The sequence below is a fragment of the Polypterus senegalus genome, chromosome 11, assembly GCF_016835505.1.
Source record: "Polypterus senegalus isolate Bchr_013 chromosome 11, ASM1683550v1, whole genome shotgun sequence".
Taxonomy (NCBI): Eukaryota; Metazoa; Chordata; class Cladistia; order Polypteriformes; family Polypteridae; genus Polypterus; species Polypterus senegalus.
This window is the reverse complement of record NC_053164.1, coordinates 26,817,117-26,844,403: the sequence shown is the minus strand read 5'-3', so window position 1 is coordinate 26,844,403 and position 27,287 is coordinate 26,817,117. Positions and strand designations below refer to the sequence as shown.

Below are 27,287 nucleotides of genomic sequence, written 5' to 3'. Positions count from 1 at the left end.
TTGAACAAACCATACTAAAAATGTGATGTTAAGGAAAATATGGCAGGTTAACAATAAAATCTTATACCATGGCAACATATCAATGGTGCCCATCCTCTACCTGGCAGGTCCCAAGCCCAGATATTCTGTAGCAGGCAGGTGTTCAAATGTGAAAGGCTGATGACAAGAAAAACAGCAGCTGGGCATGTAGCATAGCAGATGATCAATTTTGTCCTTTAACATCAGAAGCTGTCCAGCTCTGATGTCAACACAGGAAATGCAGAAACTATTTGACCTTGTTAAATCCACATACAGTTTAAGGAAGTCATGTCAGGATTGGTCTTAATGAGAATAGCTGTGATCAAAAAGTATGCTTCAAAGTTGAAATCAAAGGCAAATGGCTCAGCTCCACATATAAGGGCTGTGGTGCAAAAAACTGACGACCATGCACCTGGAATGATATATCAAATTCTGGAATGCAAGGCTGTACTAGAGCACTAGATGGATTGGTGCGTGAGGGTCCTTTCCAGGTCTGATGTTATATTTCTCAAATGGATATCATGATTTGGTCAAGTGGCTTCCTTAATTCTTAGAAGTACAGGCAGCTAAACCAAGTAGAGGAATTCTGCAGCAGGTAGTAAGGCCCCTGATGTCAACATCATCAAGCCATGCAGTATGAGATGACATGCAGAAGTAAGAGAGACCAGACTTCTCCAGAAGAATTGTGGCAGGTTCTTTTACGGTGCTTGGAACATCCTAACATGATTACTGTACTTAAAAAAAACACACAAGTGTCTAAGAGACATTAGGCTGAGTGGTCACAGCAAATTTTGATTGAATATATTTTTTGTTTGCTGCTTTTTACAGAAGGTTTATTGATTAATGATAACTAATCATGTCATGATTTTGGGATCATCCTCACTGATCAGCATTTAATCACAAGTGTCTAACACTAAAGTGCAGCAGTGTTAGATATCGACGTTAAAGTGTCCCTGACAAAGAGGCCTTTCACGAATACATGTGGTTAATCATCGCTGGGCCATCATTGGCCCAAAATGCAAATAACACACATCTTTTACCTAATGCTTAATTGTGTTTGGGCCACCTTAGGCACAAAATACAAATGCCACGAAAACCTTTGAATGTTTCTGAATACTGTTAGGTCTTATTTGGCCTAAAACTGCAATACCATATATACTGGACTTGTGCTTAATTGCATCTGTGTAGTGTTCTGTATAGAATCTAAATGGCATGCAATTCTTACATATGGTTGAATATAGCTGGACCACCTTTGGTCTATAATCAAATTTCCAAAAAAGATTGCATTTCTTGGTTGATTATATATGGGCCACATTTGGCCCAGTAAACTAATTGCATAAAAACTCCTAAATGTGGCTGGTTACAGCTGGGCCCTAACTGGCCCATAACTATATGGCTGATTGTGTCTGAGCTGTGTTTGGGCCCTATGCCATGTAAATCGCTAATTGTGGGTGGTTACATTTGGGCTATTTCTGGGCCACAATAAATTTGCCATTGCTATACCTGAACTTTAAGTGCCTAAATACAACCACATTTGGTCCAGAATAGTCTGCTGTCTGGGACTGTAGCATATAGCTTGTATTTTCAATATGAATTTATAATGCATAGTTATACTTTGAAATTATTCTGCACTTAATCTTACAGATTTTAAATGATTTTATTTTTTGATAAAAAAAAAAAATATTACCTCTATTACCAATCATGGACTGGACGACTGTCTTTTAGTCTTTTATAACGCACTCTCACTAACATATCTGACAGATTTGAAGACTCCAGTAATTGAAAAGATGGGATAAAACGAGCTCTAAATACCGTAGTTTAGGAGTTCAGCCTGTGTCTCTAGAGGTGTGAGGCAACAGGTATAATAAACACGCCACTGGGCTGCACCAATTACACAGGCATTAATGCGATTGCAATACAAAGTAACACTGATCTATTCGCCTAGTGATAGCCGTGCTGCTAAAAGATTACACAGAACAACCTACTCCGCGTGACGTAAGTGCCTTTGGACTAATGGTAAATCAGCCACGTGAACTTGATTTTTTTTTCCGTCTAACTCTTCCGTATTTTGATTTTCATTGTTTTGTTTTGAGCGTGCGAGCATGGAGCTCTTTGGGACGCTGGCTCTCTCTGCGATCGTCTGTTGTCTTTTATTCTTGTTATTTAGGGGAGACTCTCGCTACGCGAGGATGCCGCCTGGTCCAACACCACTACCTTTAATCGGGAACCTACTGCAGCTGAACCAATGGGCATTTCACGAGAGTTTTATGAAGGTCGATAACTTACAGTACATTTCCAAATGTGCTTTCTACTTGCGCATGTTCAAAAGAGGCATTTTTACAATGTTTTTGTTACTTGTTTTCTGTCCCTTAGCTGAAAGAGACATACGGACCCGTGATGACGGTGTACCTGGGCCCGAAGCCCCTCGTGGTTCTTGTCGGGTTCGATGCGGTCCACGAAGCGCTGGTTGAAAAGGCTGACGCGTTTGCTGGGAGAGCGGTGCCTCCTCTGTTTAAGCAGCTCAAACTTGACTTTGGTAAGAATCTTACTTCTTCCGTAACTGGTGTCCAATATGACCCTCACAGAATTACAAGTCACCTTAGATTTTCAGTCGATATTGTCTCGAATTCCAAAGTACTGCTTTCTAACGTTATTTCATGTTTAATGTTATTATGGTTACAAAGCCGTTCGAAATGGCTATATTCACCAGTAGGTGATGTGCACATAATGGACATGTTTCTAGTTATACAAAAGTCGAGAACGCTCACATAAGAGACAAACCTGAGATCCATTATACTAGAATGTGATACTGCGATTATTAACAGATTTAAAAAGATGGAACTAGTTAAATTAACTTTTAGTAAAATACAAATAGCCGCATTAGATTCATGTCATTAATTACATTTCAGTGTAAATCATCCAGTAAAATCCAAATATTTGAACTGATGACCTGGTACAGATTCAGTCCGGATCCCTGCAACAGTGAGTTGTGGTTCTGTTAAAAAAAATTGTCTTCAGGAAATTTTGATTTTAACACAATGAACTCAATATTTTTACATTAGAAATTGTGATTCAGTCCAATTCAAATATACTGCAAATGTATTGCGTTTTTGAATCGAGGAGATTTCATAAATGCACTTGATAACTAACAGTTATCTTATTGTGAATTTCTGTTGGGGTAGACATGTTTAATACCCGAGCAAAAAATTGTATGCATCATTAAGTTTACGAAATGCACCTTTCAGAGTTTTGAAGAATGCACCAAATTCTGAATGCCACTTCAAGATCATCCACAAATCATAATCAATACTGAAACTATTGTACTGTAGGCACTCAACCATGAGTTTGAGTCAGTAGATACATTTTCTAGAAATACCAGTCCTGCTTCTAAATGGACATGTGCCCTAACAGGGTCACGGGCACTCGGTGTGTATCGTAGCAGCATCAGGTGTAAGGCAGGATGGTAATGCCAGTCCTTGACAAGTCACCCATTCCCTCGGACAAGAACAACTGCAGTCACTTATGAAAACCATTTAATCTCATTCAGGGGTGAGGGATCAAACATGGACATGGCACCATTCCCTTGGATGTCATACAGTAGCGGCCAAAAGTTTTGGCGATGACACAAATGTGTTTTGCAAAATTTGCAACGTCAGTTTTCTGGTGGCAATTCACATTATTTTTCTATTATTTTGGAGAATTGTCAGGTGTATATTAATTCATTGCAACGAGTTTTATTATCATAAAAATGTAACTTTATCACAAAACCCATTTTCATTATTTTGGCCCTGGCACAAAATGATCAACTAAAAGTGTCCAGTAAACACCATCTGCTTCTGATGTAATTTTAATTGAAAACTTTAATCATGTGATTCTGAATAAAATTTTTAGTTTTAACAAGAATAAGATATTTTATTTTTGTGGTTTTAATGTCACCCAAGTACTGGTAAGTCAGTATTGTTATGTTTATATGTGTTTTCCTTGTCCTTTTTTAAGTACTGTTTACTTGTTATGGTAGTTTCATTTAATTTTGACCTGTCCAATTATTTTCTAGATACTGTATGTGTAATGTACTTTGTATTATTGTTTGTGTCAGGGTTAAGTATCTTTACTGCAGTACTGTTATTTTGAATGTCATCATGTTCCCTATGTTTTGGGGGTGGGACCACTCCTTCACTCCATCACTAATAAAAGAAGGCTGTTAAGTGCAGTTTGGAGCTGAAAGTAAGTATTGCCTCATTGACTAAGCTTATGAGCAAGTAAATCACTTACTTTTTTATATATATATAAGATAATTCATATGCAGATAAGGCCAACAGAAATCCAACACTCTTTGGAGATAGTCTTGAAGCCTTTACCTTGACTATGCTTGATTATTACCTTCTCCCTTTCCTCCTCAGACCCCTTTATGTTTTTCCTTCTCTTGTCCATGTTCATCGTGATGCGCGCAACACAACATAGCTGAGTGAGGACTTGCTTTTTTCTGTAATAGTCTGGATTTTGATTTTTTTCCTCTCTCTTTGGATTTGGATTTTGCTTTTGGTTTGTGGATTAGGACGTTTTCGTTAAGGGTTTCCATTTGGGGAACTCCGTTTTTGCTCCTTTGAGCATTTCTGGTATTTTTCCTCTTTTTTTTTTCCTTTAGTTAAATAAAACCCTTGTTTATAAAGGATCTTCTGGAATTATCATAAAGATAATTTCTGTGTTTCTCTCTTTTTTTTTTTTGGATTTTCTTGATATATTTTAGGACATTTCAGATTATGTGCCCATTTTCCATGTTTGGGGCTTCCTAGTTTCCTAGTGTCAGGCTCCTCTAGAGTGAGACCTATTGTTGGGCAAGCCAATTAGGATTCTGGCCTGTTACTGTGGGTATTTATGAAGGCCTCATCTATTTTCACTATGTTGGTGTTAGAATCACAACAAATATCAAGTTGTAGGCTCTTATGGAGGTGTATATATATAGACAGATCAGATCTATGATCTCCTGAATATCATAGAGAACACTCAATATCATATCCATGAAGAGTGGCTGGCCCTTTAACTTTGTATTTGTTGGAACTGTAGGCAGTGTTGATTGCTGGTTCCATTTTTTTAGTTATTTTGATTTTCTCCATTGCTTATTTTTTGATTATATTTTATTTTCTCTTTGTAATTATACCAGTATATTCCTTGCTTGTTCTTTGTTGTTTCTTCATTTAATATTTGTAATTGTGTCAAACTCCTTTTCCCCATTACTTTTGCAGGACTCTCAGGGGTGTTCTTAAGAATGACCTGAAAGCCCAAAATATGTTTTATGATTGTGTGCATCACAAAACTGAAGAAAGGCTTCACCTTAGTAAAATAAAAGGCCTGACTTTCAAGTGCTGAAGGAATGTGCTTTTTGGCCTGTACAATATAAAGTATCTCAGAATTATACATGAGTCTAATTTATTCAAGTATTTATTTATGTATGTATATTTATTTCCGAGAGGAAATTTGTCTTTTCGCATAACCTTTGGAGGTCAGAGCACAGGGTCAGCCATTGTACAGCACCCTTAGAGCAATTTTCAGATTAATGGCCTACTCAGTTTTATATAAGCCTGGAGGAGGCTCTATAGCCCTAGTGTTAAATGGTAAAAAGGGGGGGAAACACCTTAGGTTCAACAAAAGAAAAACAAGTATTGTAAAACACACAACTAAGTAATACATAATAAATATACAAAAGGCATAAAAACTAATAGTGTTTTTATTGGAATGGAGCATAGGCAGATTAAGTGACTTACCTGTGGTCACCCAGTGGGTGTTGTAGTGGGAATTGAATCCACAACCAGTATTTGAAGTCCAAAGCCTTAATCCTAGCACACTGTGACATTTGCTCTTGTAGTGGTGTTCTTTGGCTTTTAATTTTTTTTGTCTTTGTTTTTGGATTGTTATATTTTGGATTGTTATACACTTGTTTTCTGATTTTGCATTGTGGACTTTAGATACCTTTTGTTGTATTTAGAAGAACATATGTTCCATTCTTTGTTCCTTTCTTTATTAGTATGTTGGCACACTTTGAGTATTCTGTAAATTTGTAAAATACAAAATTTTTAATTTTGTGAATTATTTACTTTTTACATTTCCTAAACAAAATTAATTAAATCTTAAAACTTTCTGTTGACAGTTAGAGGTTAATCAAGACACTATTGGGGTTAGGAAAGCAAGGATTCCTGTTAAACCCAAAAGCTCAAATAAGATGGCCACAGGACATGCAATGAAGATTCTTAACTCCAGAAGTGGATACTGGGATTTGTTTTAGGAGTGAAACTGAAGTTAGGGCATAAATGTCACTTTCTGCTGATGGCCCATTAAGCTTTTAGTTAGGAAGGTGAGTTCAGGGAAAGGCAAGATGCAGATTTTTTCCTGAAATGTACAGTAAATAACAGTCTCATGATTATTATATAATCTGACTGTTCTCAAAAAATTAAAGGAACACTTTGAAAACACATTAGATCTCAATGGGAGAAAGAAAATTATGCTGGATATTTATACCGATATGGACTGGGTAATGTGTTAGGAATGAAAGGATGCCGCATCTTTTGATGGAAATGAAAATTATCAACCTACAGAGGACTGAATTCAAAGACACCCCGAAAATCAAAATGAAATAATGATGCGGCAGGCTAATCCATTTTGCCGAAATTTCATTCCAGTAACTCCAAATCGTTCTCAGTAGTTTGTATGGCCACCACATGCTTGTATGCATGCCTGACAACATTGGAGGGAGTATGCTCCTAATGAGGCGACGGAGGGGATCTCCTCCCAGATCTGGGCCAGGGCATCACTGAGCTCCTGGACAGTTTGAGGTGCAATTCTGTTGACATTGAATGGACCAAAACATAATGTCCCAGAGGTGTTCTATTGGATTTGGGTCAGGCGAGCATAGGGGCCAGTCAATGGTATCAATTTCTTCATCCTCCTGGAATTGCCTGCATACTGCCACCACATAAGGCTGGGCATTGTCGTGCACCAGGAGGAACCCAGGATCCACTGCACCAGCATAGGGACTGACAATGGATCCAAGGATTTCATCCCGATACCTAATGGCAGTCAAGGTGTCGTTGGCTAGCCTGTAGAGGTCTGTGCGTTCTGTGCATCCCTTCAAAGATATGCCCTCCCAGACCATCACTGACCCACCACCAAACTGAACAATGTTGCAGGCAGCATAATGTTCTGCATGGCTTCTCCAGACCCTTTCACATCTGTCACATGTGCTCAGAGTGAACCTGCTCTCATCTGTGAAAAGCACAGGGCGCCAGTGGTGGACCTGCCAATTCTGGTATTGTATGTCAAATGCCAATCGAGCTCCATGGTGCCGGACAGTGAGCAGGGCCCACTAGAGGATGTCGGGCCCTCAGGCCACCCTCATGAAGTCTATTTTTGATTGTTTGGTCAGAGACATTCACACCAGTGGCCTGATGGAGGTCATTTTGTAAGGCTGTGGCAGTGCTCATCCTGTTCCTCCTTGCCCAGGGAGCAGATAACCGTCCTGCTGATGGGTTAAGGACCTTGTACGGCCCTGTCCAGCTCTCCTAGAGTAACTGCCTGTCTCCTGGAATCTCCTACATGTTCTTGAGATTGTGCTGGGAGACACAGCAACCTTTCTGGCAATGACACGTATTAATGTGTCGTCCTGGAGAAGTTGGACTACCTGTGCCACCTCTGTAGGGTCCAGGTATCACCTCATGCTACCATTAGTGACACTGACCATAGCCAAATGCAAAACTAGTGAAAAAACAGTCAGAAAAGATGAGGAGGGAATAATATCAGTGGTCATCACCTGTTAAGCCATTCCTGTTTTGGGGTTCATCTCTTTGTTGCCCCTCTAGTGCACTTGTTGTGCATTTCATAAACACCAAAGTAGCTGAAACTGATTAACAACCCCCTCTGCTACTTAACTGACCAGATCAATAGCCCAGAAGTTTCATTGACTTGATGCTATACTCTGATTAAAAAGTGCTCCCTTAATTTTTTTGAGATATATTTTCTTTCCTCTATACTTAACTGAAACTTGTTTATGACATCTTTTTGTGTCTTATGGTTCAAAAATACAAATGCCATAAAACCTTTGAATGTTTCTGAATACTGTTAGGTCTTATTTGGCCTAAAACTGCAATACCATATATACTGGACTTGTGCTTAATTGCATCTGTGTAGTGTTCTGTATAGAATCTAAATGGCATGCAATTCTTACATATGTTGAATATAGAAGGACCACCTTTGGTCTATAATCAAATTTCAAAAAGATTGCATTTCTTGGTTGATTATATATGGGCTACATTTGGCCCAGTAAACTAATAAAACTCCTAAATGTGGCTGGTTACAGCAGATCAATAGCCAGAAGTTTCATTGACTTGATGCTATACTCGGATTAAAAGTGCTCCCTTAATTTTTTTGAGATATATTTTCTTTCCTCTATACTTAACTGAAACTTGTTTATGACATCTTTTTGTGTCTTATGGTTCAAAAATACAAATGCCATGAAAACCTTTGAATGTTTCTGAATACTGTTAGGTCTTATTTGGCCTAAAACTGCAATACCATATATACTGGACTTGTGCTTAATTGCATCTGTGTAGTGTTCTGTATAGAATCTAAATGGCATGCAATTCTTACATATGGAATATATGAAAATCTTTGTTGATGTCTGCCATGGGAGTACTAATGATATTCTTCTCTTCTGGGGAACCACACACACACACACACAAAATATCATTCTTTCTTACTTGAGTATATTCTTTCCTTTACTGGATGAGCCACTTATACCGTGCAACCACAGCTCCTAATCCATAATTTTATAATATAAAAATTATTATGACGACTAGGTTCACTTTTTAAAATGCTCTTAAGCTTATAAAGAGAGCACTATGGCTAGCACATAATGTAAGGCAATATAATAGTTTGTTTTTTTTTTTCCCTTTCCTAAACAACCAAAAATTACAAACCAGAAAAAAGTATCTGTAAAGCAAATCAGGGGTTAAAGCCAATAAATAAAAAAAAATATATATCAGGAAAATAAAGAACAGGAATCTAATACAAAAATGCTAAAACTTTAATACTATCTGAAAATTCTTTTTTTACACAGCTGAACCAGTCCTTCAAGTGCATACTCAAGTGGTCCTACCTCCCTATGGGCTCCATAAAGGAGTCAGGGATGACAAGGGAAACTGAGGCATAGAAACTTAACACAATAGAAAAATGAAAGACATAGTGGCTGACTACATAAGCATTAAAGATAAATGAAAACTAATCTGTCATAACCAAGAGGACAAATGCTAAATCAAAATAAAAAGCATACACTCTTTTGAGACTTTCAACAAGACAATGAAGGAGTCCAAATGGCTACTGTCACTGACTTGCAGTGATGGTGATTTCCAGCATGACCTCTGCGGAGATGCCTCTAACAGCCGTATGTGTCACTTAGCAATTAAGTTATAAAATGCTGTCGCCCAAATAAAACCAAAGACAATAATAACTTTGTACTTAAAATACAAGTGTCCAACCAATGAGTTGTAAATGCCAGCAGATTCACTTAGGAGAAAACTATATAAAAAGGAAGCATTGTATTGTTTCAATAAAAATTTAATTCCATTTGGAATCATGACACATATTAGATAAATAAAATACAAGGCTTTTTTTAAATATAAACAGAAAGATTAAATAAAAATAATAAATAATATGACCCTGGATTTGATCATTTGTTTTAATAAAAAATTAATCCTGGGAGAAGAAATCGAGGCTAACATAGAACACTGAATTTTAAAGATATCTAGATGTGTCACTTTTTGGTTCACCATTGCATGTCCACTTTTGCAGTCTCATCCACACAGCAGTGAATATTTAAGTTATTAGTGTGAGTTAATATAAGGATTAAAATGGTTAATAGTATGCATTTTCTTTCATATTTGTAGAAATATTAAAGCATCTGGTCTCAGCTTTTTATTTTTTAATGGGGAAAAGACCTATATCCAATTTTCCTTTTCAAGAATCTCATTGATACAACACTTTTCCATTTCTTGTCTATATGTGATGAACATTTTTACTAAAGTTGAAAAAATATTACACATTTGAGGCTCAGAGTTTAAAGTTTCTGAACAACAAATTAAACTCATGTAACAAACCTACAGTATGGTTCATGTACACACACAAAGAACCTCCTGTAACTTTTATGAAGTCGAGGAACAAACAGTTTTGATTATATTTTACTCATACGAATTCTCACTCTTGTTCTCACATTTCTTTGTAGGTTTGGGACAAAGCAATGGGGAACGCTGGAAACAGCTTCGCCGCTTTTCTCTGTCCACCTTGCGAGATTTCGGAATGGGAAGGCGCAATGTTGAAGAGTGGATCCAAGAGGAAGTTAAACATCTCACAGAGGAATTTAGAAAAACTGAAGGTGATCAGAGTACTCTGAAATTTTAACAGCGAACAGAAATAATTTAATCTTGATTTGAAATTTTATAATATGTAAAGTATGATTGATCTCATTTTGTTATCTTTATGAATGATGATTAAGGTGCACATGTGTGAAAGGCTGTTAAAGGTAGGAGTCTTTCAGTTGTGGGTTATGGTGTGATGCATAGGAACGTTTGTAGGGCAAGTGACAAATCTTTTGCAGTGCATGGTATACAACCACTCCTGGGATTATAAAGGGTTTAAATACACATTTCTTGTGCTTACAGTCATTATTCATGGTACCCACCTTCTGTGCAATGCATAACACTTCATCTAAAGTATCCCTTAAGTCAAATTTGGCTGTCTTATATTAATTTTGTCTGAAAGCCCAATCCTTAAAATTGTAACTAATGTAGCATCATCCCAGCAAGAGTCAGCAGCTAAGATTTTAAAAATGAACGATGAAATCCTCTACTGGTTTGTTATCCTGCTTTAGTTTTAATGTTGTATTGCAGGCAGTCTAGGTGCAATCCAGAATATCAAAAAATTCTCACAAATTATTTGAGAAACAAATCTACATTCTGGATACTAAGATGTATGTTTAAATAAGATGTGGATACCCATTCTAATGGCTTATCTGAAAGAAGGGAGGCAGTAAATGCCATCGTTGCTTTATCTTCTAAATATGTGGTTGCGTATGAAAAAATTCACATTGACCGACAAAGCCACATAATTTTGAGAATACCTGAGATAAGCTGTCTAGAGGTGCAATGTGAGGCGTAGAAACACTTTGAACAGATGTTTCACAAATTTGCTTTAAGGGTACAACCTCATTTAAAATGTTTTGTATGATTGTAGCAAGATCTGTTATCTATTTTTTCATAGATGTTTGCTCCTTTGTAATGAGATTAATTTCAGTAGCTATGTTAAATGATCCCTTGGTTTGTAAAGAGATGGAATCTCAGAGAATTATTGTAAGTGTAAAAGAGAATAAGAGATGAAAATGTGACCTAAGTCATAGTGAAAAGCCAGATAGACTAATAGCACTAGACAAACACATCATGAAGTCAAATCAAGAAACAAAAAATCAGGAGTGTCTACACAGAACAACCACCAAATTTATAGTTGTGCACTTGGTGACATCAAAGGAGTGTTAGCCACGGTTACGTGATGAAGTTCCCATGTAACATAAACAAAAATAACCCTCAAAAAAAATCAATCGTCAATTATTAAAAAAAGTCTGTAATAAGCAAAAACATTTCTCTCTATATATAAAATCCAATGTATGTATGTCTGTCCGCTTTTCATGAGAGAACTACTTAACAAATTTAGGTTGGGTTTTTTTCTATAATTTGCTTGAACACTCCGTTTAATTTTTCGACTTCTGTCATCATGCTAAGTATCATAGATCGCTGATTTATTTGCGCGAATCCGAGAGAGCTGCAGCATGCCGCGGGGAGGTGGGGTGGTACCCTCCTCACTCATGCGCCAGCCTAGAGGCGTAACCTTAACTCTGCTTAGTTATCAAACGAGAGAACTACTTAACGGATTTAGATCAGGTTTTTTTTCTATAATTTGCTTGAACATTCTGGTTGATTATGCGACTTCTCTTATCACGCTAAGAATTATATTTCGCTTGCAGGAGGGATATATTCACGTTAATCTGACACACAAGAGGGAAGGGGGAAGTGTGACGCCAGGAGTAGGGAGCCGGGCAGGGCCCTTCTCACTGTCCTGTTTTAATACTATGCAGGCGAAGGCTAGTGTAACCCTTTGCATGGATTCTTCCTATTACACATAAATCTGGTCATTTAAAGAACACATAAAATGTACCTATATAAATAATTTTGTTTGGGAACATGATTGAGAAGTGTAGTGTGAGCAAGGAGTTTTCAATTAAAATATTTAAAGTGCTTGTCATGTGACCATGAAGAAGTGCGTACAATATTTAGCCTACTGCATAGTCGAAATGTCACAATCTAGCTCTAATAACTCTACTATTTCTAATATCATTATATTCACATGAAGTTTTCTTCCATTTGAACCATTTTGTTCTCCCAAAGGTGCTCCATTTGATCCCACTATTACTTTGAGCCGGGCTGTTTCCAATGTAATCTGTTCCATTGTGTTTGGTCAGCGTTTTGATTATCAAGATAAAAACTTTGTTGACCTGCTGTCTCTCCTTGAAGCACATTTACGTTTGCTCAGCAAACCCGTTGGAATGGTAAGGATGTTTGAATTCTCTATATGTTTAGCTACGACTGTGTGTGTGTGTGAACTAAAATACCAAATCAATTGATTTTAATTAATTTCCTCATTTCTTTTGATGTTTGTTCCAGCTCTATAACATGTTCCCAGTACTCACTAAATTAATACCTGGACCTTTCAACAAGATGTTAATGAATGTGAATGAATTAACAACATTTACTTCAGCAATGATTGATAAACATAAAGCAACGCTGGTTAGTGACTGTCCTCGGGATTTTATAGACAGTTTCCTCATCAAAATGAAACAGGTAACCCTGTAACTAAGGGAGAGAGTGTATAAAATAATGTGGTGAGCTGCTGGTGTTTGGCTTAGGCTGCATTTTAAGTAGAGACTGATTCCTGTCTTTTTAGTACTACACTAAGTCTTGTAAATTTAAAATGACCCTCCTTGTGTGCCTTGCTTGTCTAGTAAAGCCGAATTGCATTTAATTGATTTATTTTATTTTATATGAATTTCCATTCTTATTTCCAAATTTCACTAGTTATCAATAAGAGTTTTTTCTTTCTTTTTTCTTTAACATGACATTCTCCAACCTAAAAAATTCAGCTCAGGTTGACAAATGTGTCACCAGACCACTGAAGGGCCCACTCTATAGAATCACCCTTCTGCCTGCTGTCTGATTCTTTATTCATAAATTCTCTACACCTGATGAACAGACACCTGTTTATGTACTAATGTGTCATGCAAAAAGTCCACTATAGTATATCTTCCTTGGCACTCAAACCCTAAATATTATTAAGTAAATTAGCAAAAGAATTCAAAATAATTTTCTCTTCTTTTTTCATAAAACTCTAGATGCTTGCAGCATGCCATTTGAGACGTCAGCACAACACTGCATTTCCATTTTAAGATCAGATTTGGCAAGTGCCTAAGAATTACTCTTAGGGTTTGCTCTAAAAGTCTGACTGGGATAAGAATTTGTACAACCCCAGAATATGTCATAAGTATTTAAGATGCATCCTACTCTTAATCACAGCTAGGAATGAGAATTCTTGTTTGAGAATGAATTACATCATGTTTTATAGCACCCCCATGCCGTCCTGCATACACAGGCAGTATGAATAGAATGATATTTATAGAAATGGCCATCCATCATAATAATTGCCCTCCCTTATGTGAAGTTTTGATACTAAATTGCCTAAAGACAATAAATACAAAAATATACACTTGAATTCTATGACATTATACAATTGAGAAAGTAGTAGGTCTGTAAACTGACTATGGGGAAATTAATTTCAGTCTCGCTGGACAATGTCAAGTCATTGTGAAAATTAAAATTGCACCAAAAAGGTAACTTGACCTTTTCCCATATTTTAGGCATCATAGATCTTGTTCTTATTTAATTAAGTGGAGTAAAAAGATAGGGATAAAAATAAATTTATAAGGAAAATAATTATAAATGTAATAGTGAACAGGCATTTTTAGCATATGGCCCCCAAAAGAGCATAATTATATGTGCTATAATGAATTAAACAGGTTAGAAACTGTGGGCCCATTTAGGCCAAATATTGGAATGGTGGCACAGTGGTTAGAAATGCTACTTCCCTGATCCAGTGTTTCAGGTTTGAATCCCTTTTTGTCTCTTTTGGTATGTTCTCTTGAGTCTCTGTATGTTTTTCTCTGGGTTTTTAATTTTGTTTGGAAAGAAGAAAGCTTATGTTTCATAATGTAGGTTGGTTAAGGAATCTAAACAGGCCCAATGTAGATGTGTGTTTGAGTGGGCCCTGGGACAGACTGGTGTCCTGCTCATGGTTGGTTCTTGCCTTTCCAGAGTAGTCTCTTCCAGCTTCCTTCAACCTTCAACCTTCAACGTTATTCTGGAGTGAAGGAGGAATGATATAGTTTTATCAGAGCTATCATTTTAATTGATTAACTGTGAATTTATATTTCTGTACCAGGAAAGTAACAATCCAGATACAGAGTTCAACTATGACAACTTGAACATGACAATTTTAGATCTCTTTATTGCTGGAACGGAGACCACCAGCACGACACTCCGATATGGGTGGCTGATCCTCATGAAATACCCCCACATCCAGGGTAAGACATTTTCAACATCCTTGAGCAGCTGGAGACTTATGAAGAAAGATTTTTGCAGTGACATTAAAGTCCAACCGTAACTGCAAATGGCCATTAAAGATGCAGCAGATGAAGTATAAAATAATTCCACTTTTTACACAAGTGATTTAGGCAAACGGCTATAAGTAAAGATTCATATCTATAGTATATGCTAACATTTTAAACACACACTTACACAGAACCTTTATACAATATTAAGGCACTGTAGTTGTACTGTATATATTCTAACTAATATAAGGAACATTTTATTCAGTTTTTTGGACAATTTTAAGTCCACGGATAAGTTCAGCATTTTTCAAGCTGAAGTTATTTCTTTACAAACATGGTATGTATTTATTTGCCACACAAAACTGTGTTCTAAAGTTAAGTATTTTCTATAAATTAAAAAAAAAGTGGCTTGAAGGAAAAAACTTAAACTAACCAGATACACCCTTTTTTCAAGCCGTTGTCAAGTATTGATCCGTGCCTTCTGTGTTCTCAACACACGTTTGTGACAACAAAAGGGATCTGGAAGTAGTCATTTTATCACATATTCCTTTTCTTTTTGGTAAGGGCACATTTTCTATTTTTTTGTATGAATTATCATGGTAACACGGAAGTAACTTTAAACAAAACCAGTTACATGCCATAAAAAATTTACTGTGATTTGGTCTGTCGGGAGAACTACTCCCCGGGGGGGCATGAAAGGTTACTACACAGCTGAGCTATTGTGCATGGCTGATCTACTTTATAATGGCCGTATATTGTAATTTTTATTTTTTGTGTGTTCAAAAATTGACATATTTGGTCATTTTTTTAAAAAAGTTTGTTGTCCGTGCCCCATATACTACAGCATAAAGTACCAGCGCAAGCAAGATATATTTTTTTTAATTTGTAGAAAGCAATTAACTTTAGAACACAATTTGCCATATTAAATGCATATATAGCATGTTTATAAAGAAATAACTTTGACTTAAAAAATGCTAAACTTATCATTTAACAAGATAAATTTTTGTCTTTTAAGAACAGAAGTAAAAGAGTTAGATTACAAGATTCCTTAGGACATATACAGAAATAATGAAATTCTAAACGGAAAGATCATCCTCTTTAATAAAACCCTTGTGTGCGTCCAGTGTCCATATGTGTCTTCTGGTGAAGTGCGCATGCACGGGGCCACACGGCACATGTTCAGTCTCTTCCTGTGCATTCCCTGTGTGTGCAGAGAGAGAGAGAGGTACACACAGAGAGACACACAAGCCTGCCCAAGTGACAGACAGACACGCACACACGCGCGCGCAGGCAGGCCTACGCAAGAGACGGACAGACACGCACGCACGCGCAGGCCGGCAGGCCCAAACGCGAGAGACGGACACACACACACACACGCGGAGGCAGGCAGGCCCGCCCGCTCGCCCGACAGAGAGACACACTCACGCACACACACGCAGGCCCGCTACAGAGACAGACACGCACGCACACACAAACAGGCGCACGCGTGCATTGTTGCAATGTTACTTTTCTTGGTTGTTTATTAGATTACAGATTTTTGAAATGTTCATTTTTTTTTCCGGTGCTTAAAACTCATTAAAAAAGGTGTTTTTAGCGAGCGGGTCGTAAGGCTATAGCGTGAACTCTTGCAGTGTTAGTTTTCTCTGTTGTTCAAGGTTTTCTTAGTGTTATTCAATGTTTTTACATTTAGTTTACTATTACACTGTGCATTCAATGGTACAATTAACTATATCTGTGCTTAAAATCTATAATATATATAAAAAAAATATATATTAACATACAGTTCATATGATCTGGAACGGATTAATTGTATTTACATACAATCCTATGGGGGAAATTACTTCGGTTCCACTGTATTACTTTCCGACAAAATTACAGGCATTTTACGGAAATACAAACCAGTATTACTGAGAGAAAATTAAAGGCACACAATACAGTGACGCATATTACGGCCACATACAAGGTCCCTTACCATTTAATATAGACTGTTCCTACTAATGTTTATGCACTACTGTTCTAGCGCCCATTTTTGTAACAGGCTTAATGTCTAGTAATTCTATATTGATCCCTGAGAGTAAATTCACTATATTTTATCCAATTGTCTATTTTAAGTTACTGTTTTGTTTTTTGTTTTTTTGTCAAGACTTACTAAGTGAAATGTCCTTGCAGTGTGTGTCACGCCAAGTTAAACACCTACATTTTTAAAGTTAACAATAGATCTGTGGGAAGCAAGACTCATTGATAACTTTTGTGAAAGTGGTGAAATCAAGCAGCCTCCACATACACTGGAATGTGAATATATGATTCCCTATATCAAATATAGAACTCCCTGTTTGTCTGCAACTGTCTTTTCTGTTAGGACCAGCTGTATGTGACCCTCTGTCTTGACAGCATTATATCCTATATTCGTAATGTAGGAAACCAGTAAGCCATTCATCCATTTTCTGTATCTAAATTTCCAGGGGTTTAGCCTATCATAGCAATATTGGGTTTGAGGCAGTAAACGACACTGGATGGGGCAGCGTTTCATAGTACACACTTGCACACTCTTTCAGTCTTACTCGGTCAGTTTAGAGCCACCAGTACCCCTAGTATGCACATATTTTGGGTATTCGAAGAGAAATCACACCAACGCAGGAAAAAGTGTGTCAGCTGCAAACAGTCAATGACTGGGCTGAGAATCGGCTAAGTGACTTGAAACACAGCAGCCCTAACCGCTGTGCCACAGCTGTGGTCCTTAAATTAGGTACCGCTACACACACATTCTCCTTTTCATATCAAGTGTGACTTCAGATAATGTATATAAGAAACCAAAAGCCTTAGTTTCTTTGTACTGAGAAGAACTAGTTTTCAGTTCAACTCAGTGTTATTGCCATTATATCTTACAGCAGAATGAAAAGCATTTTTTACTAGACCCAGTTATGCAGAAATATACAGTAACAATACAATGCATGTTATAATGATAAATTATTAACAGTGCAATGATAATGTAAAATAGTCAATAATTAAATATGTTCCCAAATACTTTTTAAAAATTATTTCAGTTATGCATTGGGGTGTTCATCCATCCCAAAGAACCTGTTTTGCAATTGTATTTTTTCTTGAAGGTAATCTACAATTTTAATTGCATTGTGGAGATAACAGCAAAGTCACTTTATTTTATCTGGTAGCAGGGCAAAGTTGTTTGGCGATGTGGACTTTGGATCTCAGTCGATGTCGAGTACAGTATGCTCTGCTCGTGGAGCTCCCTGTGCAATGCTGGTGCAGTGATATCCAACATCCAACAACAACATTTATTTATATAGCACATTTTTATACAAGCAATGTAGGTCAAAATGTTTAATAAGTTGACAAAAAGATAGTTATAGGAAATGAAAAATAAAACAGGTTAGGCAATAATATTAAAGAATAAGTAACAAGGAAAAAGGTACGGTCTAATGGCTGGGAGGACAGTAAAAATTCAAACTTCAGGGCCTAAAAGACCACCCAGCCCCTACTGGGCATTCTGCCTAACATAAATGGTCGTAAATCAGCCCTCTCTGTTTTCAGACTTCACATGATAGTATATGATAATGTTTTGGACAGCAGGGTCACCCATCTTCAATCCATCAACACAGGGGGCTGCAGACAATAGTAGAGATTGTAGAACTTTAAAGAACATGCCCATATTGTCTATCAGGAAATACAACTAAAATGTAGCTACAAAAAAGCCATATTTGTCAATTTCTGTTTGTAAAGTATTTCAGATTGTGGGTGCAGAATAACAAGAGGCCACCCCACTACTTTAAGTTTGGCTCTTTGAATTATAAGCAGAATTCCATTTGAAGATCTAAGGTTGCAAAGTGGGGTGTAGGAGGACAAACATTCCAAAATATAGGATGGAGCAAAATTATCTAAGGCTTTGTAAACCATTATTAGTAATTTAAGTCAATTCTGAATGATACAGGTAATCAATGAAACAATGCTAAAACTGCTGAGATGTGCAAAGATTTTCTTTTCCTAGATTCTGGCTCTGGCATTCTGCACTATTTGCAGGCAATTGATGTGTTTTAAAGGTAGTTCACATCATATGCAATTTTGAATAATGCTGTTTGAGGCAGATTTATAATCTCTAGGAATGGAAGTTGCCAGACATTACCCAAAACCATTTTACTCCAAAACTTGGACCACGACACAATCATGTTAAGATTTTTTTAGGTTTTATAATGTAAAGGTTTGTAATTTAATTCTGAAACACAAGGCAGTTTATTTCATTTAAATTAGTCTCATATATTTAATGAAGTTAGGCTTGAAATCATATTCTTATTAGCAAATAACGATCCCACCTTATATGAGAAAAACATTTAATTCACCAAATTCATCCATCTGTGGAAATAAGGATTTTTTTTACTATGCAATAGTGACCAGTAGGGGGCAACTGCAGCTTCAGAAACCTCAGACACAATAATCTCCAGACACACTTTAAGCTGAAATAAAGGGTTTTATTGAGCCCCAACACATTCTTTACACGAATAACAATAAATACAGCACCAAGCACTGTTCTCCTCCAAGAGTGTAGCCCACTGCCTCCTGACACTGACTTGTCCATTTGTGGCAGCAGGCTTCTTATTAAGGCAGAACCAGTAATGCTTCTGGTACCATTCTGTCTTCTCGAGGAATAGCCCATAGAAAAAGTAGGGTGGTCATCCCACGACAAGGGATCAATCCCAAGGGACTGCTACTGGGCCGCACTTCCGGACTCCATCTCACTAGCACCCCATGGGTGTCCCAACTGGGTTTTCATACAAGGACCACTGCCACGTAGCACAAGAGGATTGCACCACTCCCAAGTTCCAGCTTCCTCTCGTTCATCCATTATTTTATACCAGCTGGGCACAAAGTTATCTTTTTGTCCAGCCATCCGTTGTTCCTCTTGGGCCTCCATTCCAGGTAATAAACCATGCTCCTCCCAGACCAGGATGCCCATTCTTATCCCACAGCAAGTAATCATAAAATAGATGGCCCAACACAAACATTAACACCTTTGCAGAGATACACCTACCTATACATGATACCTATTAAAAAATAAAAATAAATCCCTGTATTTTTAATTAGGGGCGGCACGGTGGTGCTGTGGTAGCGCTGCTGCCTCGCAGTTAGGAGAACCAGGTTCGCTTCCCGGGTCCTCCTTGCGTGGAGTTTACATGTTCTCCCCGTGTCTGCATGGGTTTCCTCCGGGCACGCCAGTTTCCTCCCACAATCCAAAGACATGCGGATTGGCGATTCTAAATTGGCCCTAGTGTGTGCTTGGTGTGTGGGTGTGTTTGTGTGTGTCCTGCGGTGGGTTGGCACCCTGCCCAGGATTGGTTCCTGCCTTGTGTTGGCTGGGATTGGCTCCAGCAGACCCCCATGACCCTGTGTTCAGATTCAGATTAGAAAATGGATGGATGGATTTTTCATTAGTGAATCAATGATTTGTCACTACAAAAGAAAACAAAAATGCAATACTGTGCTGTAGCATATTTTCTTCTACTTCTAAAACTTACCATTTGACAATAAACACTTAATAATGCATTCAAATTCTCTGTATTTCTCAATAAATGACAGATGGAGAGACAGTCAGAACAGAGAGGAGGAGAAATGTTTGTATACATATGGACAAAATAATTTTCATTAAAGCAATGAAAGCTCACTGTGTGAAATTGTCACTTTACAGTATTTATTTTGATTGCTTAGTGATACTGAGATATTAATTGTTTGCCACTGATTTTACTTCTTTAAATTCAGAGAATGTCCAGAAAGAGATTGATGTGGTGATTGGACGAGACCGTGCCCCTGCCATGGAGGACCGGAGGAAGATGCCATACACTGATGCTGTACTCCACGAAATCCAGAGGTTCATTGATCTTCAACCTTTAAATGTTTTTCATAAGACAACAAGAGACACCATTTTCAGGGGTTACACCATTCCAGAGGTGAGGATGCATTTTTAGAAATTAAACTGGTCAATTTCCTAGTGAAATGCAAATTGGAAGCAATAATCACACCCAAAGCTCTTCTGTTGTGTCTTATTTTCTTCATCTTTTGTTCGATATATATATATTAAGGGACGGAACAGTGGGTCCTAATGGAGTTTGAAGTTCACTTAGTATGTGCATGGATTTTTCTTTGGGTACTCCAGTTTTCCTCCTAGATCACAAAAAAGTGTGTTAGGTTAACTTGAGACTCTCAATTGGCCTTTTTTGAATGCGAGTGTGGGTGTGCACTTGAATGAGCCTTATGATGAACTGGCACCCTGTTCAGGAATGGTTACTGCCTTGTGCCCAATGTTGTAAGAAGATGATCCACCACCTGTGACCCTGAACTGGATTAAAAAAGAATTGTGTGATTGATTATAACCATGGTGACTCTGCTGTGCTTTCTACTTAAACCCATATACATTCCACTCATTTAGATATTTTCCTCTCATTCATATCGCAAAATTTCTGGTTATCCATCTTTTTACCTTATTTTACTTTGTAATGTATGCCTTTGATGGGTCTTTAAGTCTAACAGTTTCTTGAAATGATGACTAACTGATTTCATATGTGCACTTTCAGTAATCTTTTTTGGGGCATTTTTAGCAACAAGAGGGCGATGCTCAGAATTGTTTTTTTTTATCTCAGTGATTGTGTGTGTAAAATTTGGACATGCTTCTGTCTTCATAATGTCCATTTTGGATTCTCTGGTTTCCTCACATCTCCTAAAGATATGGACATTAATATAATTGGCACAATTTGAATATCCTGTAATGGGTAGAGGGTTGTGTGCAGAAATGGATACTAATTGAATCTAGCTCTTCAGACATTGACACTAGTTCAGTGCAGAAAATGAATGGAAAAATTATTTATTTTTAAATCCATCCATTTTTATTGTTTAATTAGAACATGTATTTTATTCATACTATTCCAAGCACTGTTTGTAATTGTGATCCAGAATACAGTGGTGATCCCCATGCTTCATTCGGTGCTGTTTGAAAAGACAAAGTGGGCAACACCGGACACCTTCAACCCCAGTCACTTCTTGGATGAAAATGGCTGCTTCAGAATGAATCCATCTTTCATGCCCTTTTCCACAGGTACAAATGTTTTAAAGAATTATTCGGGGGAGTTTTCAGTATGGTGGTTTTCAGTACCACTGCAAATTAGCTGTAAAAAAGCTGTTATTGGTGCCATTTTCATTTACAGTGGAAACTCGGTTCACGAACGTCTCCGTACACGTACAACTCGGTTCACGACCAAAAAGTTCGCCAAACTTTTGCCTCAGTTCATGACCACACACTAAGTATACGAACAAGCCAGTTTCCCTTTCGGTTTGTGTGTGCCGATGATTTCCGCACGTGTTGCATTGTTCTCGGTCAGACGTGCATGCTTTCGCTGTGAACTCTTTGTGCTCTATTCCATTTCCCTTCCGGTTCATACACGCCGATTACTGTATTTAAGCACGTGTTGAGCCACTCCCTGTTCATTGTTCTCAGTCAGGCGTGCATGCTTTACCTGTGATCTCTTTGTGCTCTACAGTATTTCGTGTGCTTTTGCAGTTAACCATGGCTTCTAAGCAAGTGAAGAGTGATGAGAAGAAAGTTTTGAAGAAAATTGAAATCGAAGTAAAGAAAGAAATTATTGAAAAGTTTGAGCGGGGCGTTCGTGTTACTGATCTTGCCGCCGAGTACAAGAAGTGAAAAGCTACGATTTCGACTATTCTAAAGCAGAAAGAATCTATTAAAGCAGCTGATGTTGCAAAAGGAGTTACAGTGTTAACCAGACAGAGGCCTCAAGTGCTGGAAGAGGTGGAAAAACTGTTGCTAGTGGGGCTGAACGAGAAGCAACTTGCAGGGGATAGCGTAAGTGAGGCGATATTATGCGAGAAAGCCAGGAAGATTCATGGTGATTTGCTGCAAAACTATCCTTCTACAAGTGCCGAAAATGAGGAATTTAAAGCCAGTAGAGGATGGTTTGAAAAGTTTTGCAAAAGAAGTGGCATTCATAGTGTGGTAAGGCATGGAGAGGCTGCTAGTTCCGACACTGAAGCTGCGAAAGAATTCATGAAAAATTTCACAAAATTAGTGGAGGACGAAGGCTACATCCCGCCACAAGTCTTCAACTGTGACGAGATCGAATTGTTCTGGAAGAGGATGCCAAAGAGGACCTACATTACCCAGGAAGAGAAGGCTATGCCCAGCCATAAACCAATGAAGGACAGGTTAACCGTTTTGCTGTGAGCTAACGCTAGTAGAGATGTAAAAATCAAGGCGGTACTCGTTTACCAATGTCAGAATCCTCATTCTTTCAAGTAGCACAATGTAAACAAAGCCAGACTGCCTGTGATGTGGAGGGCAAACACGAAGGGGTGGGTCACAAGGACCTTGTTTTTGGAATGGCTGCATGAGGCTTTCACTCCCGCCGTGAAGCGATATCTCGAAGAGAATAACCTGCCTAAAAAATGCCTTCTTCTGATGGACAATGCACCGGCACACCCTCCAAATTTGGTTGACGATATGGTCGAGGAGTATGACTTTATTAAGGTCGTGTTCCTCCCCCCCAAACATGACTCCTCTTCTGCTGCCCATGGACCAGCAGGTTATTTCAAATTTCAAGAAACTGTACACCAAAGGACTATTCACCAGGTGTTTCAATGTGACCAAGGAGACGTCTTTGATCCTGAAAGAGTTCTGGAAGAACCATTTTAATATCGTTCATTGCATCGGCCTCATTGATAAAGCCTGGGAAGACGTCACACACCGCACATTGAGCTCAGCCTGGAAGAAACTTTGGCCTGAATGCGTTCCTTAACAGGTTTTAGAATGCTTTGAGCCTCCTGTTGTGGATGAGATTGTGTCCATGGGCAAGAGCATGGGTCTTGAAGTGGACAATGAGGACATCGAGGAACTGTTCCTGGATCACAAGGAGGAGCTGACAATGGAGGAACTCACTGAACTCCATGTCTGATCCACCAGCTAAACAGCTAAAAACACCAGAAACCCAAGAAATCACAACAGAGAAAACACCTGAAGGAAAACATCCCTCCATCACGGAGCCAGACTCTCCCTCAAAACTGTAACCTCCTCTCCACCCAGTTCCTCCTCACTTCATGCCAGAATTCGACTCATGCAAGGTTAGTTTTCATGGTGGTGTATGGTTTTTGTATTACGGATTTTTCAAAAGTTAATTTTTCAGTTCGTAGCATGAATTTTTGCAATGTTACTTTTCGTTTTTTTTCCCTGTGCTTAAAACTCATAAAAAAAAAATAGTGTTTACAGGGAGTGGTTCGTAGCGTGATTTGTTGCAATGTTACTTTTCTTGGTGGTTTATTAAATTACAGATTTTTTAAATGTTCCTATTTTTCCTGTGCTTAAAACTCATTTTAAAAAAAGTGTTTACAGCGATCGGGTTGTAAGGCTATTAGCGTGAACTCCTGCAATGTTACTTTCTTGGTTGCTTGTGGTTGGTTTTTAAATTAAAGTTCGGATTTGTTCAAATGTTCCTTTTTTTTCCCCGTTTGCTTAAAACTCATTAAAAAAAAAAGTGTTTACAGCGATCGGGTCATAAGGCTATAGCGCAAACTCTTGCAATGTTAGTTTTCTCTGTTGTTCAAGGTTTTATCGGTGTTATTCAATGTTTTCACATTTAGTTTACTATTAGATGTGCATTATATCGTATAATTAACTATATTTGTGCTTAAAAATCTTTAAAAAAATATATTGACATACAGTTTGTATGGTCTGGAATGGATTAATTGTATTTACATACAATCCTATGGGAGAAATTGTTTCGGTTCACGACCAACTCGGTTTACGACCAGAGTTTCCACTGTATCTTTCTTTGCTTAACCTTTGCACAACTATTTTTGAAAGGAGAATTGTGCACTAACAAACGTACAGCAGGTACATGAAAATATTTAACTCACATTAAAATATGGTGCATATAAGTATTTTTTAAGAAAGTATATGAAACAGTTCAAAAACTCAAGTCAGGAAACATTCAGCTGTTTCGGTTGAATACAGAACAGAATTTCAGGTAGCTGAAAATGGTTTCACAAATCTAAGCCTTTAATATCATATGTTATTAAGTGAGGACTTAACTATACACATTCGTACTTTTTCATTTGTCAAGAAAAAGGAGCAACCTTTGTTTCCACCAGTTATTTATTTTCTGTTTTCGGTATCATTCGCCTTTACAAACTACATTTTAGCAAGCACAATTGTAGATTAAACTTTTCTAAGACAACTCCTTCTTTAAGTTGAAGTCTGATGTATCAAGTTCATGTAAATAATGCTCCATTACTGTTTTATTATTTAATTTTTTTCCATCAATTTGATGATATCAATTCATCACTATTTTCATAGTATTTTTTCATGGGTGCTGGCATTCTGTTTTTGCCTTTGTGGAAGAACCGCCCCAGCCCGAGGAAGAATGGACAAGTTCATTCAATTAGATTTTTATTCAGTCACAGATGAATACCTCGATTCTACTTTGTAAGGCAAAACAGCTAATTTACATTTTTTGATTGGCTTTTTATAATTTCTTCTTTCACCCCCTTCCCCTTACTTCATCATAACTTGCCATTATAGCAAAACATCTTTGTCAGCTAAAAACCCTAAGTAGCTTGCAAGCAGTTCACACCTTTATTGGCATTTTCAATTTTACAGCTCTGGGTTATTCTGATATACATTGGCTGTGCGTACAATGCATGTGCCTTGTGACTTGTGACATATGGTAGTCATGTTATAAAAGATGGATACTTGCATCTGAGCTTTGATGTTGTTGGCAATGTAAAGGAAAAACTTTGCAATCAAGACCAATTTTGTGACGGAAATTTTTATTTTGACTTGGATGTAGCTATTGGCTACAAATTTAACATCAACCTTTTAAACAGATGCTCACTTTTCTGTCAAATTGTGCATTGACCTTTGCTATGACTGAACTCCCTTCTAAATATCCCCAAAATTTCTACGACTCAAATATGATAAATGTTGTCCATCAGCACAGGTCTGGGGAAAAATTCTAGACCTTCTGATCTTGATTTAATTGCTGTATAATTCTGAGCAGGTTACTTATCCAGACAGTGGTGTAATTGGGTGAATATGGAACGAACAGGCATCATTGTGTTTTCCACATTTATTCTAAATAAATAACTTAATATGCATTAATTGAATGATTTAAAGTAATTAATCATATATTAAATAAACAAATAATTAAACTCAGCACTGTCAAACAGAGGTTAGTGCTGCTGCCTCCTATGTACCAAGTTTGAATCACATGTCAGTTTGTGTCTGTTTGGAGCTTCCATATTCTCTCAATGTCAGATGAGCTGGTCATGTCACCCCCTCTAACACCCCATAGACATGCATGTTAGGTTAACAGGTGATTTTTAAATTGTCTTTGCATCAGTGTAGCATGAGTGGACCCTGTGAAGGACTTCTCTCATGTTTGGGGTTACAAATTTGTTACTATATACTCCAATGCCTGTGACAATGAATTGTATTGTGAGGTTTTAGGAATGTTTTGTTGAATGGGATATGTGATCTGGAATCATTTGCTTGAGGTGCTTATAACAAAAGTGCATATAATGTGTTAAGTGTTTCTCTTTTCTTACTTTCCACAAACTCCTCACCATCCAGGATCAGCAATCAGAGGTTCATTTCACAAGCAAAGGCCCAACACAGTAATGTTTATATTCATATCTGCTACACTGCCAACCCTGTTCTGAATTCAGTAAATATAGACAACAATTTCTGCACAAGATTCATTTTCAATAGTAGACTGACCACATTGCCTGTTAGTTTTGGTACTAATTGATATATTTCTTTATATTGCAGGAAAGCGCATCTGTGCAGGTGAAGGTCTGGCCAAGATGGAGCTCTTTTTGTTTTTCACAACCGTCCTGCAGAATTTCTCATTTTGTACCACAGAAGATCCTGACAGTATTAGCCTATCACCAGATTCTAAGTTAGTTTTTAAAACTCTCAGGCCATATAAGTTTAAGGCAATTCCACGATAATGTAGTAACCAGAAAAGTTCAAGACCTTCGTTCAGCTATTCTTATTTTCTGGGTGACTTTTACCCATGTTCAGTTGTCTAGGTTGTTAGGCACAGTAGGAGTGAGGGTTAGTTTTATTGCTCACTAACTTGGTGTATGGGTGCATGCTTAAAGCGGTCCATATCCTGAGCTAGAGTAACAAACTTTTAAGAAGCATCTAAGTATCTAAGAAGTATCTTTTAAAAAGCATCTAAGTGCAATGCTTACATACCACTGAATGCCTTTGTATACTGGTTATTTATTTATTGTGGACCAATGTTTATCCATGTTGAGTGAAAAAGCACAACAATAATAAGCAAGTAAATGTTTAAACGCTGAGTAACTTAAAATACAAGATGAGATTAAACATGCGAGCAAAGACAGTGTAAGAATACTCTTAAGTTTAACAATTTTTAATTTTATTAACTGAACTTGCACTACTTCCACTGTCTGTCTGTCCTTTTGCTGTGTTCTTTTGTTT

General features: G+C 37.6%; 1 protein-coding gene across 1 annotated transcript; it reads left to right on the top strand.

The window, feature by feature from the left end:
• The first annotated feature begins 2,023 nt into the window (after positions 1-2,023).
• Positions 2,024-27,287, top strand: LOC120538763 (cytochrome P450 2B4-like). Its single transcript, XM_039768220.1, has 9 exons — positions 2,024-2,291; positions 2,392-2,554; positions 10,286-10,435; positions 12,498-12,658; positions 12,774-12,950; positions 14,602-14,743; positions 20,537-20,724; positions 21,725-21,866; positions 26,607-27,287. The coding sequence occupies exons 1-9, from the start codon at positions 2,121-2,123 to the stop codon at positions 26,786-26,788; spliced, it is 1,476 nt and encodes a 491-aa protein (XP_039624154.1). The 5' UTR covers positions 2,024-2,120; the 3' UTR covers positions 26,789-27,287.